Source organism: Gopherus flavomarginatus, chromosome 13, assembly GCF_025201925.1.
Source record: "Gopherus flavomarginatus isolate rGopFla2 chromosome 13, rGopFla2.mat.asm, whole genome shotgun sequence".
In the NCBI taxonomy this organism is placed as follows: domain Eukaryota; kingdom Metazoa; phylum Chordata; order Testudines; family Testudinidae; genus Gopherus; species Gopherus flavomarginatus.
In genome coordinates, this window is record NC_066629.1 from 17,985,483 (window position 1) to 18,003,661 (window position 18,179).

At 49.0% G+C, this 18,179-nt stretch overlaps 1 protein-coding gene across 2 annotated transcripts in view; it reads right to left on the reverse strand.

The window, feature by feature from the left end:
• Positions 1-18,179, reverse strand: part of OPCML (opioid binding protein/cell adhesion molecule like) — a 729,650-nt gene that overhangs the window by 45,405 nt on the left and 666,066 nt on the right. For both annotated transcript variants that reach the window (XM_050921726.1, XM_050921724.1), the window contains one exon: positions 2,215-2,349. In XM_050921726.1, coding sequence (XP_050777683.1) covers positions 2,215-2,349 — 135 coding nt within the window. The remainder of the gene's footprint in view (positions 1-2,214; positions 2,350-18,179) is intronic.

Below are 18,179 nucleotides of genomic sequence, written 5' to 3' on the forward strand. Positions count from 1 at the left end.
GTGGTCACCCCTCCCCGCAAAAATGGCCAATATCTGGCCAACATGGGCCAGTCGAGAGGGTCAGTATCTAAGGGCTGTTCGTCGGCCAGCATGAAATGAGAAGTCCTATCAGGGCAGAGGGCCACATAGTGACCTCCCCCACCATGACTGACGCTCATTGGAGCCCGGGTGAGCAATCTCAGTGAAGAAACCAAAGGTGGAACAGGCCAGGGAGACCATAGTCTGCTCTCCCCCCCTCACTGGATCAACACTGTGGCACACTGGTAGCACAACGTAGATTAGACTTGGACGACTGCTACCCATGGGGACAGAGAGAAAGATTCAGGACCTGGGTAGCCCACTCAGCACTAGGTCATTCAGAAATGAATAAGGTGAATGCCAAGGGTCAATTCAGTGCACATTAAATCTTTGGTCCTCCCCACACCGCATGACTGTGGGAAACACACGTTTAATAAGGGAGCTACCACATACACAGGATGGAAACAAGGAGCCTGCAGAATGAGAAGAGCTGCTCCATTGTAGGGTGCTGTCCCTGATGTCCCTAATCCCACTTTGGGATGCGGATTGGATGAGTGCCCTAAATAGGGATGTTTTGAATTCACAAGGCTCTACCCTTCCTTAAGCACTCCTCTGACTCATAGCCAGAGTGGGCTTACTTTAAAGTTCTTCTAATCTGATTGGGAAAGTTCCCTGGTTTGTAAGTATCTTTGCATCTTTTAACCCATGCTGTTGTGCCGAGAAATTTACAAACAGGCCAACCCCTCTGTAGGATCTAGACAAAAAGACTAGTTTGGAGAGATGAGCCAAAGCCAGAACAATGTATGCAAAGTCTTGCCTCTCCCCTGCACCCAGAAGGGTTTCTATAAAGTGTAACCCTTAGCCAAACCAATCCTGGTTTTGTATACTCAAAGAATAGACCAACTGCTCCAGTTTCATCCATCTCTGCTAAACCCACTTCTCCTCGTGTCAGGTGTGAAGAGGATTATAACAGTGGAACCCTGCTTGAAAAGAAAAGAGCACCAGGTAGCAGAAGAGCAGATACAGCCCTTCATCCCTAAAATACTCAGGTTTTTTTAAGCTTCCCAGAGGTGCAAAAGAATTCGAGTCACCCCTGAAATGCCGACAAGCTATGTCACTCCAGCTTTTCTGCTTTGGCTCATCATCTGAAGTCTTTAAATCATCTGGGCTCTAAATTCCTAACCATGCTTCTAAAGAACAAATTGTCCTAAGTTGTAAATGCTTTAAGCTTAATGAAATGTATATATGTGATTTTCTTACAGCAATTTAGTGGATATAAAAACTCTGCAAGCTCCTTCCTAAAGGGAAGGATATTTAATGTGCTCTGTGTGTGGTGAGCCACTAGAGATTTTTTTCCCCTGAATTGCTCCTCGGGAAAAAGGTATTACCATTTATGTTCCAGCTATAAATAGTCTTTAAGGGATGCTGACGTAGATGTTATCTGCTTTACTTTTTTTCAGGAGTTTATGGTTATAGTTCAGCTGTTCTAACACACAAGCAAACCCTAGCTGGCACTGGAATACTAGGATCTCAGCTTTGGATCCCCATCGTCTTGTGCCTTTCGTCATCTTCTACACCCCTGCAAAGAGGGGAAGAATCAAGGCCCTTCGATCCCAAAACTGGCGGGTAGGGAAAGGAAAGTCACACTTCAGGAGCACCCATCCCCAGTCAGGGTACATCAGCACTCTGAGCTGGGGGCACAATTCCCAGCTGAAGGAGACATACCTGTACTAGCTCTGATCCAGCTAGCATGCTAAAAATAGAGTGCAGCTGTGTTGATGGGAGTGGTGGGAGAGGCTAGCCACACTGAGTACGTGTCTAGTTCCTAGGATGGGATCATACTCCGGCAGCTAGCCCCTCCCACCATTCGGACTGCTGTGGCTACACTTTATTACTAGCACGCTAGCTCGATCAGAGCTGGTATGGGCATGTCTCCCTGAGCTGGGAATTACACCCTCCGCCTGAAGTGTAGACGTACCTTTCGAAAGTATGGCGACGGGGCACGGTATACAGAACAGAATAGAATAGGCAGTTGTGGAACTGTAAACAGACTACATTACGGCCCCCGATGTTCAGGCTGGGTAAAAGCCAAAATGATCTCTGTGAAAAGCCCCCACAACTAGCCTGAGCCTGGTGTTGTCTGCAGCCAGGAGGTGGGGTCAGGGAATGTATCATGCTGAGTCGTGCCCTACTTACAGTTCACGGTGACTTTTACTCTCCGGATGTCTGGAGCTGCCACGTCATTGACAGCGCTGCACTCGTACTCCCCGGACTGATCCCGGGTGATCCCAGAGATCTCCAAGTACTCGTCTTCGCTCACAAAGCCCCGGCCTGCAAGGGAGAAGGCGCAAGTGGAAAGATCAACCCGCCAGCCTGCCACTTCCACGCCCGTTGGTGACTGGGAGTAAACTCTGATAGTCTGACGGAATGGCAACCTACAGGTCAGATCCTGCTTGGTTACACTGAGGGTAAATCCAGGGCCGGTGCAAGGATGTTTTGTGCCCTAGGCGAAACTTGCACCTTGCGCCTCCCCCCACCCGCCACCCCGCAGCAGCTCCCCCCTCTGCCCTGAGGTGCTCCCCCCCGCAGCAGCTCCCCACCTCCCACCCTCCACCCTAAGGCACCCCCCCCGCCTCAGCTCATCCCTGCTCAGCGCTCAGCGCACGAGCACCCTGAGCATGCCATGAATGCTTCACTTCTCCTGCCTCGCAGGCTTGCAGTGTCTAAGCTGATTGGCGCCGCAAGCCTGGGAGGCGGGAGAACTGAAGCAGCCACGGTGTGCTCAGGGAGAAGGTGGGGTAGAGGCGATCTGGGGTGGGGAGTTCCTCAGCGTGCTGCCCCACCCCTTACTTGCTGCAGGTGGCCCTCCCCGCGCTCCTCTGCCCCAGCTCCCTCCGCCTAAATGCCGGCAGCAACCGGGGCGGCCAAAGATCCAGCCGCCGCGGTCGCTGCCAAAGAAAATAGCACCCCCCTAAATCCCAGTGCCCTAGGTGACCACCTAGGTTGCCTAAATGGTTGCACTGGTCCTGGGTAAATCTGAGGGTTACAGGGTGGTTAACTCAGAATCAGACTCTCTAACACTCACAGGACCCCAGGGGCCACATCTCACTGCAGCTGTAAAAGAGGTGAAATCCTGGTGGTCCCTCATTTTAAAACATTATTGCCCACATAAGAACCCTGGGACTGATTCCCCTCCAGCTCTGCCTCCAGCAGCATATAAAGCTGCTGAATAAGCTGTAAGGGGCCAAAAAACAACTCCTCCGGGTTGGAGCAGTGCCAGAGCGAATGTAAGCACGTCAGGGGCGTGGCTGGGGTCGCATTTGGGTTAGACTGAGGGCTACAGCTATTCTGGCCCAGTGCATGGACTTCAGGCAGCTCTGGGAAGGCTACAACCCAGGAGCTGCTCAAATTTATCCTAGTGGACATGTTCCCAAAGCAGTGCAGAGGCAAAGTCAACCCTTCCCCCTGGGCTGTGCCGTCCATGCTGCACACGTCACGAGCTGCAGCGCAGAATCTATCCCACATTTTAAGTTAATACTAATCTGTTCTACTGACAATGCCACTGATTATTATACCTGAAATACATGCAAAGAGCTCCTCGACTTGTTGCCATTTGTGCAGTTTGCTCACTGTTTTGCATTTCAATCCACTGCGGCAGAATATTAAACTGGTCAGTATCATTTCCCATGGTCATTCATTAGCACCCTGCATTTGCGCTTGGGTTCCCAGTGTTGCACGGGGCAGGTGTCTCTCTCCCGTCAAAAAAAACACCATTTCCATTGTTTTGGGGGCTGGGGACTAAATTATTATTAAAAAATGGTCTCTTGGTGAACAAATGGGACTGGGAGTCAGGTCTCCTGGGTTCTATTCCCAGCTCTGCCATCCAGATATTGTGTAACTGTTGGCCAGTCACGCTCCGTGCCTCAATCTCCCCATCTGTAAAATGGGAATAGCGCTACTTCTCGGCCTCCCAGGGATGCTCAGAGGTTTAATTTGGGATGTCTGGAAAGGATGGCAAATACAAGCGCTTATTCTTGGCTAGCAGTGTGGGGATGTATTCATGTCACTCTGCAAACAAGGAGAGGAGGATGAATTTCATTGCAGCGGCGACACGAGTTATCTGCAGCATTCTTATCATGAAAATGTAGCACAGTATCATTACCATAAATTGTCAGAGATCAGGAGATGCCAGCCACTATGTGACAATTATCACAATTGTACTCCAGCCCTCCCTGTGGAAGCTAAAGTTTGCTGCTATATTCGTGTAGTTATTCTTATTATTCAGGGTCCCGTTGTGCAAGGTGCTACACAAACACAGAGAAGTAGACAGGCCCTGCCCTGAAGAGCTTACAGGGTAAATACATTTTGGGTTATAAGAGCTGCAGTGTTGCTACAAAGATCCTGGACTCTAGCCAGCAGGTCTCAGAGTTGCAGAGTATCTTTGCCGGTGACGTGGTCACTGAGAGACACAAGAGAATCAGACTGTGATGTCCTAACAGTGCAGTTCATGGCAGCATGTGACCGTGACTAAATGGCATCCCCTATTGGTGCAGCTACCTGTGGCTCACACTACAAGTCAACATCAGGATGTAACACCCCGACTAGCTTGGGGCTCTCTGCTCCCTCTCTCCTCCTCCCCACTCATTCTGTCTGCAGAGGTGAAATGGACCAGCTGCTTCTTCCCTCTCCCCCAGCATCTCTCTCCCATTGATCTAGAAGCAACAGCAACTCCTTGTCCATTTGCTCAATGATGTCCAGGCTGCTTTGCATCACATGCATCAGTTGTTCTGTTCACTCTGGCTAGACCAGGCAGCAGAAGCTCTTCTCAACCTACAGGAGCCAAGGAGAGCCATACGTTTCAAGAATCACTGTTCTAACGGCTACTCTGCTCGGACAACGAGGATCTGAAGGCTGGATGTTGAAATGCTCCCTCTAATCCATCCTAAAAGGGTGCCTCTAAATGTGCAGTCATCTCTATACACTGAATAAATACGGGATTAGGTGGTAAAAAATAATCCTCACATGCAGTCTAATTTGTGAACAGTGAATTTTAAAGTTCATGGACACCCAGTTAGAACCAGACAAAGCTTCTCCACTAGGAGGGTGGTGAAGCACTGGAATGGATTATCTAGGGAGGTGGTGGAAGCTCTATCCTTAGAGGTTTTTAAGGCTCAGCTTGACAAAGCCCTGGCTGGTATGATTTAGTTGGTGTTGGTCCTGCTTTGAGCAGGGGATTGGACTAGATGACCTTCTGAGGTCTCTTCCAATCCTAATCTTCTATGATTCTCCACATCTCTCTGCCAGGGCCACCCATGACCCAGCTGAAATACCCCTTGTTATCCCAGTCATAACACACGCACATGCACAGAGCTTTGCCACTGCACTTCGTTCCTGACTTGCAGACCCCGACTGCTAATTCAGCTACGGACCTTTTCAAAGCAGCTGTGCGAAACTGGTTGGTGGGGTAGGGACAAATGTCTGCCAGAGCCTGGGAGAAGAGTCTACTGAAATAATATCATATCCCCAAATGCTGACCAAGCCTGGCCCAGTTTAACCAGGAATGATCAAAGCATAAGAGTTCACCGCACAATCGTTTTCATAGGCTGGAATATAAATATTAGTTGCAAAACCACACACAAGATTCACTGCCTTAACTACAGCTCCATCACCCCTTGCTGACATTAATACCAGGAATACCAAGCCTTTCAAACCAGGAAATAACAGTATTGACTGCAAAACCCTCCTTGCTTGGAAGACAAAACCATCCCTTGAGAAGGAAACTCACAGAGCGTGGTTTGGGGAAGGTGGAGTGGGAAGACAAAAAATAACGATTGGGGGGTAGGGAGATGAAGCGGATGAGTGACACCGACTCTTTGCAAGTGAGTCTTCTTTGTAATGATCCCATAATCCTGGGGTCATTATGGACCTGGCCTATCCGCCCGGCGATTTCTATAAAAGATGATTGGGAGCGAAAGAAAATAGATTTGACGAGCCGATGACAGAAATACATAAATAACCAAGGTGATTTCTTTCTGTGGAGAAGGGGCCTCGGGAAGAGATAAGCCCAGCTCGCTACATTAGAGAGATAAGGATCTACAAGGATACAAATGGGCGCGCTCAGACGGAGGCTGCGTGACAGACACGGGACCATCAATCATGGAGTGGGGGGGTCATGCCGGAGCCAGCTGACGCGCGCCAGGTCACGCGCCGTGCCCCTCACCCCTGCATCTGGCTGGATAACAAATATGTTGGGGGGTCTCTCAGGGACAGGGCTGAACTGGGATGTGCTGCTTGGTGCCTCACTGACTGACTGATGTGAAGCAGGGCCCCAGTCTCCCTTAGGATAAACAAAGGTCACTGGTGCCCAGCGCTGCTCATTGGTCTCCTTTCATCAGTACTAAATCCATTAGACTCTAGCTGGTCTAACACCTCCCTCCAGCTACCCGCTCCATTCCCATGCAGACACCTGTTCAGGGGAGCTGACCTGAGAGGTGCAAGTTTCTCTTCCTACCTCACCTAAGTGATGCCCTCTAAGGCATCTCCTTGAACCACTTGAGGCCCTTCAGCAACAGGGTCTCCGAGATGAAGCCTGACCCAGAAGCACGCTGGGAAAAGGGAAGCACAGAGCCTGCTGGCTGCAGCCTTCCCTTAGATCCTAAGAATGACCATAGTGGGTCAGACCGATGGTCCATATAGCTCGGTATCCTGTCTTCCGACAGTGGACAGCACCAGCAGCATCAAAGCGAATGACCAGAACAGGGCAATCATCAGGCACAGAAAAAGGTTCCATCCCCTGCTGTCCAGGCCCAGCATCTGGCATTACTGGGGCCTTTCTGCCTCTCGCCCAGATATACGCTGTTCTGGAGAGCCCAGGGTGTTGTCATCCTGAGTTTAGTGCCAACAACAGCCTGCGTTTCCGCTGCTAGGGTACCTGATGTGGTATGACAAGGGAGATGCCTTGGCAGGCAGGACTACAGAGGCCTAAAACGGGGCATAGTGGTGGAGAGAGACGCAGTGAAGTGAGGGGAGGAAGGCAGGGGTTGTGGGGGGTGAAGGAGGGGAGAGAGGGATGTGGGGGCTCTCCAAGCTACCAGCCATCTGCCTCTCTCCATTTGGGAATCTAATTGCAGCAATGGAGGAGTAGATTCCCCTCGCTAATTAAGTGTGAGGACGGTCACTGCAGTGCATTTCATTCCTGTCGGGCAGCAGAGATGCCGCCACGCTGGAGTTAATGAAAAGTGTGATAAACCCATTGTTTCATTTCGCCTTAATTAATCCCAGTGATTGGATTGTGCTGAAGTCAGCCTGGTTTGGAGAAAGCGCCCCGGGGTCAGCATCCTGCTGGTTGGTGGAGTGAGGAGGCGGCTCTTTGTCTGGGGTGTGGGATGAGCGCGAGCATCTCTGACTGCAGCAGCTGTGACTGAGCTCTGCAGGGCTCCCCTCCCTCCTGCTCACTAACCCCCCCGCAGGCCTCCTGCTGCTGCCCAGGCACTCTGTCTCCTCTCCCAGAGCTGAAAGGTAACCCTAAGGCCAATGTGTGACTGTGATGGGAGCTGTTACTCTGGGGAGGAGGAGAAGATTCAGGCACACAACACGTATGACCCCACCCTCCTTAGAAGAAATGTGGAGGACAACAGTCACAGTCCGGGAGGGGACAGAGCCTTCCATTCTCATGGAGAACCCAGCGCAGGGCATCAAGCTCAGGAACTCCAGCCATGTGGCATGGAGGGAGAGGAGAGAGATGATCTCTCCAGCCACATGGCAAGGGGTGGGGTGGGGAGCAGGCAGGTTCTACTAACTTATTTAGATTGCAGCTTTTTGTGTCAGGAATCACCTTTTTGTTCTGTTTGTACAGCACCTAGCACAATGAGGTCCTGATCCGATACAAACAGTAATAGCTATGAATAAAATTCAGGGGGGAAGTTGAGAAAAAACCGACAGGGATTTGAAGGGAGTTTCAATGCATGACAGTCTCTGTCAGCAAGAATCAGGCTAGCTGTAACCCTAATAACGCGAGATTTGTAGAAGCGAGGATTGTGTGAGGCGAGTGGGGAAGAACTGTGTGAGAAGTTGTTGCGACCTTGTGTAGATAAATACGGAATGTAGACTAGAGTCTAAATAAGTGAGAAAAATAAGTTATCAGGATGACCTATGTATAAACAAAATGCAGCTGTTGCTTATTATTGTCTGTGTAGTGTTGCTTGTTATTGTTTATAATAAAGGTATAAATGTTTCCTGTAATTGTTTACCTGTAGAGAGAGACCTGCGTAGGAGGGGGAAAACCTGTGTCCTGGTGCACTCTCTCCCTCTATGCAATTGCTTGAGAATAAAGGATCTGACTTTGCTGCACCCAACCAGAGAGTGAGAACTATGGTTTTCTCCGACAGCACGGAAGGTTTAAAGCAACACCTTCAACTCCACCGGGCAGCAGCAACAATGCAGATCCAGTAGGTGCTTTAAAAATGGGCATGTCCTTACCAGAGGGAGGTTCATATTCCATTAACCAAAGGGTGCCCCGAGTGCTTTCCAGCGGGTACTACTAATTCTCTATTTCACACGTGTGGGGTGGGAATTCAGTAAAGCCCTATGAGATGCTAGCATGCAACGGGTGACATAATTGCAAAGTTTTCTTGGCAAGGCAGCCCCAGTGCTGCAGATTAATTACATCTGTATGACCTTTCCAGCCAGCCAGATAGAAACAGGATACAGCTAAAGACACGGGAAACCCTGAATCAACACAGTGAGAGAAAGGCAGGGACAGCCGAGCTGGGGGAGATGACTATCTTGACTGATATGCCCAGATGGAACTGGGTCTTTGGAAACACAGAAGGTCAGCTGGCTCTGGCTGGACAGTGAATGATGCAGAAAGGCTGCAAGGATGGAGCCTCAGGTTTCTGAAAGCCTTAGGTTATTATGCTAGGAGTCACTATTGAAAGTGGCAGGTCTACTGCATACAACCCATCCCCCTGTCCTTATAACACTAACCAAAACTGACGGGGCTAAATTCCCCCTAGTTAGACCAACTCCACTGAAGCAACATCAGTACAAGCAAAGGAGGATTTTGCCCACCAAGACTCAACCAGCCTTCCCTGAGACTCAAGTAAAGGCTCAGATGGATTCTTCTGCGGACAGTTCTGCTTAATTGGTCCAAAGTCTCTGTCCAGCATATGAAAATGATCTTGCCAGGACATTATCACACAGCAGGTTTTAAATAGGAAGAGGAGAAGGCACATGCTTTGCTCAATGAGAGATAAGTGGGCAAGGAGAACAAGAAGTTAGGGTATGTTTCTGCCATTGCTGGAATGGGATACGCCATAATTTGAGAGGGCACTGGACTCCACTTCCTTATCTGAGCATCCCAAACTTCAGAGCAGTTTGGATCTGCACCAGAATCCAAACTGCACTGCTGGCTGGCTCTCCATGATAGACCAACCAGAAATCCTGTCTCCAAGGAGCCCGGGACCTTGGGGGAAGTTTGGATCCAGATCTGGAATTTGCAGCTTGTGACCCTTCTCTGCTCGGAAGTTTTGGAACATGCATGATATCATCAGAAAACTTGGTGGGATAACAATGAATCCATGTGCTGCACAGGCAGACGATTACTGTGGAAATCATGTACACTGATGCATATCTCCTTCATTTCTAGAAACACAGACCTCGAACACTGGAGCTAAAAGAGAACTCTCTTAACAGGAATCTGTAGTAATAGGTCCCTTCTCCTCCTGTGAGGCAGCCACTGAAAAGACATTATCACAAACCCATGCAAAGCCAGTATGGAAGTTAATGCAGGGCATTACAACAGAGAGTGAAGTACAATGCTCAGTCCAGAATATACCCTTGAGTCCTTGCTGCTTCCTTTTGGAATCATCAACAGCTGCATTATCCAGCACATCTGGCTAAGATCAGGTTCTCTCGCTCCAAACTCCAAGACAGCCCTAGCATGTCCTCCAGCGCTGAGTACATCCATCTCCTTCTTCCTCATCCTACAGGTGTTTTTATTGGAGACCTTTTGACACGGCAGGATTATCTCTCTATGCATAGCCCTAGTGGTATGATAATGATGCTAATTAACAGCATTCGTTAATATCTTTAAATTACCTGTATTAGCTCCCAGGCAAAACACCCACTAACAGCGGCGGCAGCATTGGCAGATTTGCATCAGCAAGGGACATGATGTTCATTTCATTGTTCCTTAGAACACTCCAGAGCGATCATGTCACCAAAGGACAGCATGATCCACAGGAGACTGGCCTGGTACTGGAACCAGGTGCCAGAGCTGCTCGTCTCAGCAAAGGGGCCCTGCTTTTGGAAGGTGCCTTTTTATTTACCCATTGCCCTGATGCCTCTCTGGTGCCAGGGTGAATCAGCAGGGAGTAAAGCAGCTGGGATAGGACTCAGCTCCGTGGGGCTGATGTGCTCATAGGGAAGGATGGACAGGGCTAACTGGAACTGGCCATGAGCAGGATGGTGCTGTGCAAGCTTCCCTGACCCAACCCTTTGCCAATATCACTCCTGCCTCATTCCTGAACTACAGTTACCTCTGACCTCATTGTCCCAGTCCTGAGCTCCCGTCCCTTAGCCTGTTCTTCCTGGCATGTTTGCAGACTCCTCTCCCGGCTCACTCCTGTTCCTCCTAGCTCATCTCATTCCTAACCGTCAGCCTCGCCCCAATGCTCTAAGTCTCGAGTCCTCACGCCACTCTGCTTACTACTGGGATCCTGATCGGCACCACCCACCCTTTGCCGTTCCAGCCCTGTCCCTCGCACAGTGTTACGCATGCAGTTCAATCCTGAACAGCAGTTCTCCACCTATTGCAAGTCCTGGTAGTCAAACAAGTGGCAAAGGATACAGAACACAGGGGAGAAAGAGAGATTCAAGGGATGAAAGGTGGCCAGGAGGAGAAGTCTGGGAGCTGATTTCCGATTTTTCTGCATCCATTTCCATGCGGGGGATTCCTGGTAGCAGCAGCCACCAACACTTCCAGGAGAGCTGGGGCTTTCTGCATGGCATGTCTCAGTCATGGACGTAGATCAGGAGCTTAGAAAGTTGAGCTCTTCAGCTCCCAGCCCCTGCTGCAGGTGGCCCGCCTGCCTGCCTCTGCACGGTTTCTGTGACTCAGCCCACCAGCTGGCTCTCACAGTGCAAACCACCCCTTCCTGGGGGCAACAAACTTGGAAGAAGCAGATATGGCCTGGGACTCAGGTGACCCGGGTTTTATTCTTGGCTTTATCACAGGCCTGTTCCATGACCTTGGGCACATTATGGCCCCTGTCTTTGCCTCGGTTTCCCCATCTGTAAACTGCGGTTAATAGCACTGCTTTCTTTTGTAAAGCACTTTGAGATCCACAGATGAAAAGCGCAATGCAAGAACCATTATTGTACTCCCGGAAGTGCTGTGCTTTCTGACAGAGCCCACACTGGACTGCTGCAGCTGTACCTGCCCACCCTAGGCACCCCAGTCCACATCCAATTCCACACCCAGGAGTCAGCTAATGGTTCTGCTCTCCCAAAATCCTTTGCAAACAAGCCTACTGGTCTCCAGTTAGGAAGAAGACAGGCAGGCGCAGAGCAGCCTGCTTTAACAAATCAGAAAGCAATTCATTTTCAGAAGAAAACAAGTGATATTTACATTATTAAATCACAATTACAAAGCAAATCAGCTGCAGAAGAAGGGAGCCCATTTTCATCAATTATTACTGAACTGAACGTAATTTTTCAATCAGAGGCGGATTGTAAATGGAGGCCTTGATGCAGCCAGAACTCTTTTATCATCATATTTACTAATCAGGTATTAACTTCTTGGAATTACCAATGACATTGTGTAAAGAAAGAGTCTCGACAAAGCATTGGAGCGTTCCAACCACACCCTGTCCATACTGGTAGCAGGGGATAGCATGGGAGTCTCTATCTCAACCCAACTGGAAGATCCTTGTGCTGGGATGGGTCCGGCGACGCCACCTCTCAGGTGAGATTCTCCCACTGGCGCAGCACACGCCACACCGGAAGGTCTGCACTGTTGGTGTAGTGGAGCCTTCAGCCCGTGCACAATGCAGCTGCGAGCCAGTCTGTGACTTAGGCGGACGCAATCTGTACTTGTAGTGCGGCAGTGTGCGTGGTTACGTCATATTCCCACTTTGCACTGCTGCCAGCTGAAATTTTGAGACCAGGAAATAACTGGGTACATTTCTCTAAATGGAGCCATTGTCCTGGTTCTCTGGCTTTACCTATGCAGAGGTGCAATGCAGAGAACAGAACTCAGGACAATTGAGCCTCAATCCACGGAGCTAAAGGAACAATATCTCCCATTCAGCGGATACAGCAAATTGATATATCCCTGTGAGTAGACATATTCCATCCAGGAGGGGGCAGCAGCAGGTAGCACCATCTTAATCTCTGCATCAGTTTTAAGAACAGAGGTGAGCCTGTGCTTTGATTCAGGGCATTAATGGCGAAGGGATATAAAGGCTATTACTCTGCATTTATAGGTATGGTTTGCTTGTGTGATTGAATTGAATCAGATGATAACTGCAATGGGCCTGATTTGGACACACTGACTTGTGTCGAGCGGGTCCCTTACGACACAGTCGTCCCAGGAAATCAGCGGAGGAAGCAGCTGCTTTGTGTAAGGGCGCTTTACATTATAATTATGACTGGTGGTTAATCGTGTGGAGCTGACACAGAAATGTAACACATTATTTGGTGTAAGTCACTCCGTTGCAGCTCTGCACAGCCCCATTCCAGCATGTGCCAGGGTGCACAGAGCACTTGCCATTTGGAAGCTGCAGAAAAGCTCCCAGATTTTCCGAATGCTCCTTCCCTGCTCCCCGCTGGATCCTCTGAAATATGGTGGATTGGGGCTGAGACAAGAGTACAGGAAAATGGCAAGAAAGGGGGGTGGGTCTACAGAAGATTCCAGGGCTGTGTGAAAGAAGGATGATTGAGAGAATGGAGGAAGTGGGGAGAACAGGTTCAAACCCAAAGCCCGGATCCCCTTCCCATGTCAGTCCAAGGCCAGGCACAGCTCCAGCCAGCCAGTCAGGACAGGGCAACACACAGTGGCACTACATTTGGGGGTTAAATAACAGCATTTGGGGCTAGTGGAACTGTCCGCTTTCTAATGCTCAGTGCGATCACTTCCTCTGAAACTAGACCCCGACTCCTCCACGCCTTTCCTCATTCTGCTAGAGCCCGCTCCGCGATGGCACCTGGCCGGCCTCCCTAGAAATATCTGCATGCCACATCAGGACGCAGCGAAGGGGATTACCTGGCCCTCACACTCTCACAAGCCAATTGTGGGAGAGGAGAGAAGTGGCTGGGTTCGCCCTGTCTCCATGCACTCCAGAACACTGTTGACCTGACATTTCTTAATCAGAGCTCCCTGTCCATGTCTCCATGTCCATTTCTCAGCACTTTACGAGCTTTAGTATCCTTGCTCAGGATACTGCCAGGTCTATTGCTCCTCTTCGCGTTTGATCTCCTTCAGCCCCTTCCCCAGAGTCGTCTTCTCTTCCTAAAGCTTCGCCTTTCACAGGACTAGAACCCCTGCACAGCAGAGCTGTGCTATTAATGCTAATAATCAATGGCTGAGATTAAAATGACAAGAAGGAGCAGACCTTCTTAAGGTTACGAAGCCGAACTCATGCAAAATGAGAACTAGATAATGATTTCCTGCCCCTGGTGAGACAGGGATTTTGCACTACAGCAGAAGGCATAAACTACAAAGGAATAAACAGAGCCCTGTTCTTACTGCAACTTGTAATTTCTGAAGTGAATTTACTGCTAGGGCAAGATGCCAATTTGACAGAATTGGCGACTGACACCCTTTGTTTATCCACAGAGGATGAAATTCACCCCTGTGCAGAAGGCCAGAACAAGTCAAGCCCCGAGCATGTGTGGGACTTGTGCTGGTTCTCTATAGAGGGATGAATTTAGTCCAGGATAGACGAAGCCCAGTCCTGCAGCCCTTAAAAAGCCTCAAACCATCAGCAAGCCAATTTCCTCCCTGAAGAGAGGAAGAGTGATTGAAGGGGAAAAACCCAACATACATGACAGATGCTAATTACCCTGCTTAATGCAGTGTTGGAAGGTGATTGCACGAGGTGGTTGAATAGAATAGAATGACTTGGGCAAAACTCTTATGGAAGCCACTTGGCTTTTGCCTGAGTCAGGATGGTAGGACTGGAACCCATCTGTGGGGAAACCATCAAGAGGAGGCACGAATGGCTCCCAGATCAATACATGCCCCCTTGTTCCCAATCCGGTTCAAATGGTTTGGCCTCCAGACGGCCTCTCCACCCTAGTATATATTACTATTAAAATGTTCTGCAGCTGGAGGTCCAGGTGCAGCCCAGGCAATGACAGTGCAAGCGGGAATGCAGCACTCTGCCCATTCGCCCCAAGCAGCAACACCAATAGCCTCTCTATGCGAAGGACAATCAAAGTATCCCACCATGTTGGAAGCCCTAGTGTAGACAGGCCTCTGATTTTAAGCCTTGGGTCATATGATCCTTCTCAGAGTGGGTGTAACTGACATAGCGCTTAAAATACTGAGGGATCTCTCTGCCCTAGGACTTCCAGTGTTGTTAACACAAGTGGGGCTGAAACTGAATCATTTCTCTAGTGCAGATAAAGATAGAACTCTCTTCCTTAAAGTCCTATACTCCTTTTTGTCCCTGGCCTCTCTGCTACGGACTCATTTATATTAAGCAAGTTACTGAATTAAGGTAAACCAGGCTAAGACCCCACCTTGGGCACGTGAGGCCTCTATATTAGGCGTGTGCACTGGTGTAATTTATAGTGGGACACATTTTCTTAATAGAGACAAATTCTCAGTGAGTGCCAATTGTGGTTAGTGATATAGGCAGGCGTTCAATCCACAAAGACTTGTTATTGAGATGCACCAATTTATTTAATGCCTCCAGAGATGCTATTGACTTTTGCCTGGGGGCTGAATTTGGAAACGTGAGCTAGAGATTTGGCCCATTACCTTTTCACGAGCTAAAGCCCTAAGGAACTCTGGGGACGGCCAATCTACGGTAACTCAAGGACACACAACATAATAAACAGGTCTTTTGCAGCAGCGCAGGAAATAAAAGCAAGATTGAGCACCAAAACCTCTGGAATCCCACAGATATTAAACTTCTGAGGAGGCAGCGCAGACTTACAGGACTGGAATGGAGTCTGTGGGAGAGCAGCTGGGCAAGCAGCATCTTTTTTGCAGGGCAGTAAAACCAGTGACTTCAGCTACGGAGGTTGTGCCCAGTTCTGATCACCTGGAAACAAATTCTCGGCCAACAGAGGCTCTTACAGTGCAGCCGGCAGAGCAAGAGAGAAAGTCCAAAATGTGCTCACGCAAGAGCAATGCTCAGGGAAATCGAATGGCAATATGACGACACTGAGGGAAAGGGAAGTGACAGCTTCAAAGTCTGTGTCAATTCCCAATTGCAAATGGTTTCACTACAAAGGAATGATTCCAATAGACAACAGTGGCGTCCATACACCTACCAACTAGTCATCTCCCCAAAACCAGCATCCTTCAGACAACTAAGTACAATATTGTAGTACAAAACATTTTAAATCCTGGCCCTGAATCTCACAGGCAACAGATCTCAAAAGTGAGTGTGTGTGGGGGGGGGAAGGATTAGCAGAGTGCTTCAGGGAGGGACCTAGTTGGAGGTATCAAGCCCAGAAATCTTCGGTAGTCATTCTGCACTGCCCAGCAACCTGTGTAGTTATTTACACCTGGGCAGAGTGAGTGCCAAGTGTGTATAAAGGCATCATCAGAGGCGTGAGTGAGTGAAGACTTCTGATCCGGTAGCATTTGACACCTAACTTGTAACAGCTCCAATGGTGGCATGATGTGAAAGGCAGTGTAGAATCAGACCTTCAGTCTAAAGCTACATGTTCACTGCAGACAGAGGTGTGTTTCTACACAGAGACAGCTACCTTGAGAGAGACATCTTGATTTAAAATCCTAGGGGAGACAAGGCACAGATGTTTTTTTTTTTATTTTTTTTTTTACCTTGATGTAGCTAGCTGAGGTAAAACCGACCATGCCTTGTCTCTACTAGGATCATACCAGTCAGCTGTCTCAATGTAAAAACTCTCCTCTTCCTGGAGAGAAGACAAAGCTGAAAGCACAACGTTGCGCTGGGTTTAACTAAAGGTACGTTTTTAAGCAGATTTTGTTAAATTGGTGAAAAGTCCTGTATGGATGTTCTTAATTCAATTTAAACTCTGCTTCTATCAGTTTGACTTGGAGTGGTAAATTTGAGTTTTTACCCCAATTTGGTTAAATCAGTGCAACTTCCGTGGGCAGACACGGCCTATCTCGGAGGGGAAACTGAAGTGTGCTGTGGGCAGGTTGCTAGCAGGACGCTGTACCTACCCATGTTGAAGGAAGGGGTTTGGGAAATAGGATAGTTCGGGGAAAGGACTGAGTTTCTCTGATCAGGTTTGCGTGTGAGCTAATGTCTTAGTGAGTGGATGAAAGGCTGGTTAATTTCCTATCACAGGGCACTCACCAATTCCTCAGGAGAGGGTTCCTAGCCCACTGAAAGGGAAGCTGGGTGCCTTCAACAGCCTAATCTCACATCAGAATGCACCAGGCAAATCATTGCTAGCAGCCAAGGGCTGGCTCCCAACCCAGTTAGATGCATCAGTGACTCCTTGCTGAAATACTGAGATGGATCATCCCACCAGAAATACTTAATGTGACTCTTAAAATAGATTATTAATCAGCAAGTTCAGCACTCTCTCATGAAGGCATATATGCAGATGAGGGGAAAGAGGTTTATATCACAGTGATATAGAGGAGCTGGAGATCTCTCTGACGAAGAGAAATTGGGAAAGATCCAAGCAGAAGCAAGCAGGTAAGGCACAAAACAAGAGTAAAAAAATTCACCATCTATATTCAAAACTCCTCTAAAAAAAATCTTTTCTCCCTTGCCTCTATCTGATTCTATTCCTTTCCTCTCCTTCTGCTATTATTCCTCCACCCTCGTTTAATTTTGTAACTAGGTTGTTTAACTCTGAAAAAGCTTTTTTTAGGTTGCTGAGCCCAATTCTATCAATCTACCTTGGGTACCTATCTGGCCCTCATCACTGCAATATCTGACCACACCTCACAGGTTTTAGCGAACTTATCCTCACAATACGCCTGTGAGGTAGAGCAGAGCAGAGGCACAGAGAGACTATGTGACTTTGCCAAGGTCACAAAGGAAGTTTGTGGCAGAGCAGGGACCGAACCCAGACGTCATAAGCTAGTACCCTAGCCACTGGACCCTTCTTCCCTGCCAGTCTCAACTCCCAGTTCTGATCTCACGCACACCAGTGTCATTCCACTAGGAGTGATCCTCTGCTACTTTGCACGTTGGTGTCGTCTTGCAAAAAGGGTGGTAAACTCTCCCCACACACCAGCTGCTCTCTTTTATGCTCACTTTGAATGGCCGCAAATGGCTACACAAAAGGTGCAAGGCAGCAGAGAATCAGCACCCCTAGTGCTAAGGAAGCTGCTCCTGATTTACACTAGGACAATCAGGTCAATTCAGAGTTCACAGGAGTCACTGTTCATAAGGAAGCCATGTTAGTTTAACCCTTTGCAAAACTCTTGTGCCTCTGCATCACCAGGCAATGGAAATACAGGCCGGTCGTGCAGAAAGCCGGCCTTCTGCGCAGTTCAAGCAAATGCATGCTGCTGCAGGTACTTTTCTGGGAGTAAGAGTGTCATTCATATGCGTGAACTGCCAGGTGAGTGGCTGTCGCGCCCACCGCGCAAACAAAAGGACACTTGTAGCAGAAGTGGTATGACGTCCCCACTGACTGCTACCTGCAGTCACGTCTGTGTTTGCAATTTGGGGAGGGGATTATATAATTTCCACACCCCATCTGCACAAGAGGAATCACCCCCCTGGAAGAAATCGCCTGACCTTCTTATTGACAACCACCAGGAGGATCCCAAGCCATCCGGAGAGCTCAACAAAACAGCAGCCTTTGCAAAACTAATCAGAGAGCTTCAGAAAATGAGGGTCTGGATTCTGCCAGGGGCTGAATGCACTCAGCCTCAGCACCTGGCTAAATCAGACCCTTTCACACTCCCCAGAATGACAATGGGCAGCCCTGCTGGACCTTCCTCCCCAAACTCTGCCTGGCACTTAACTGTT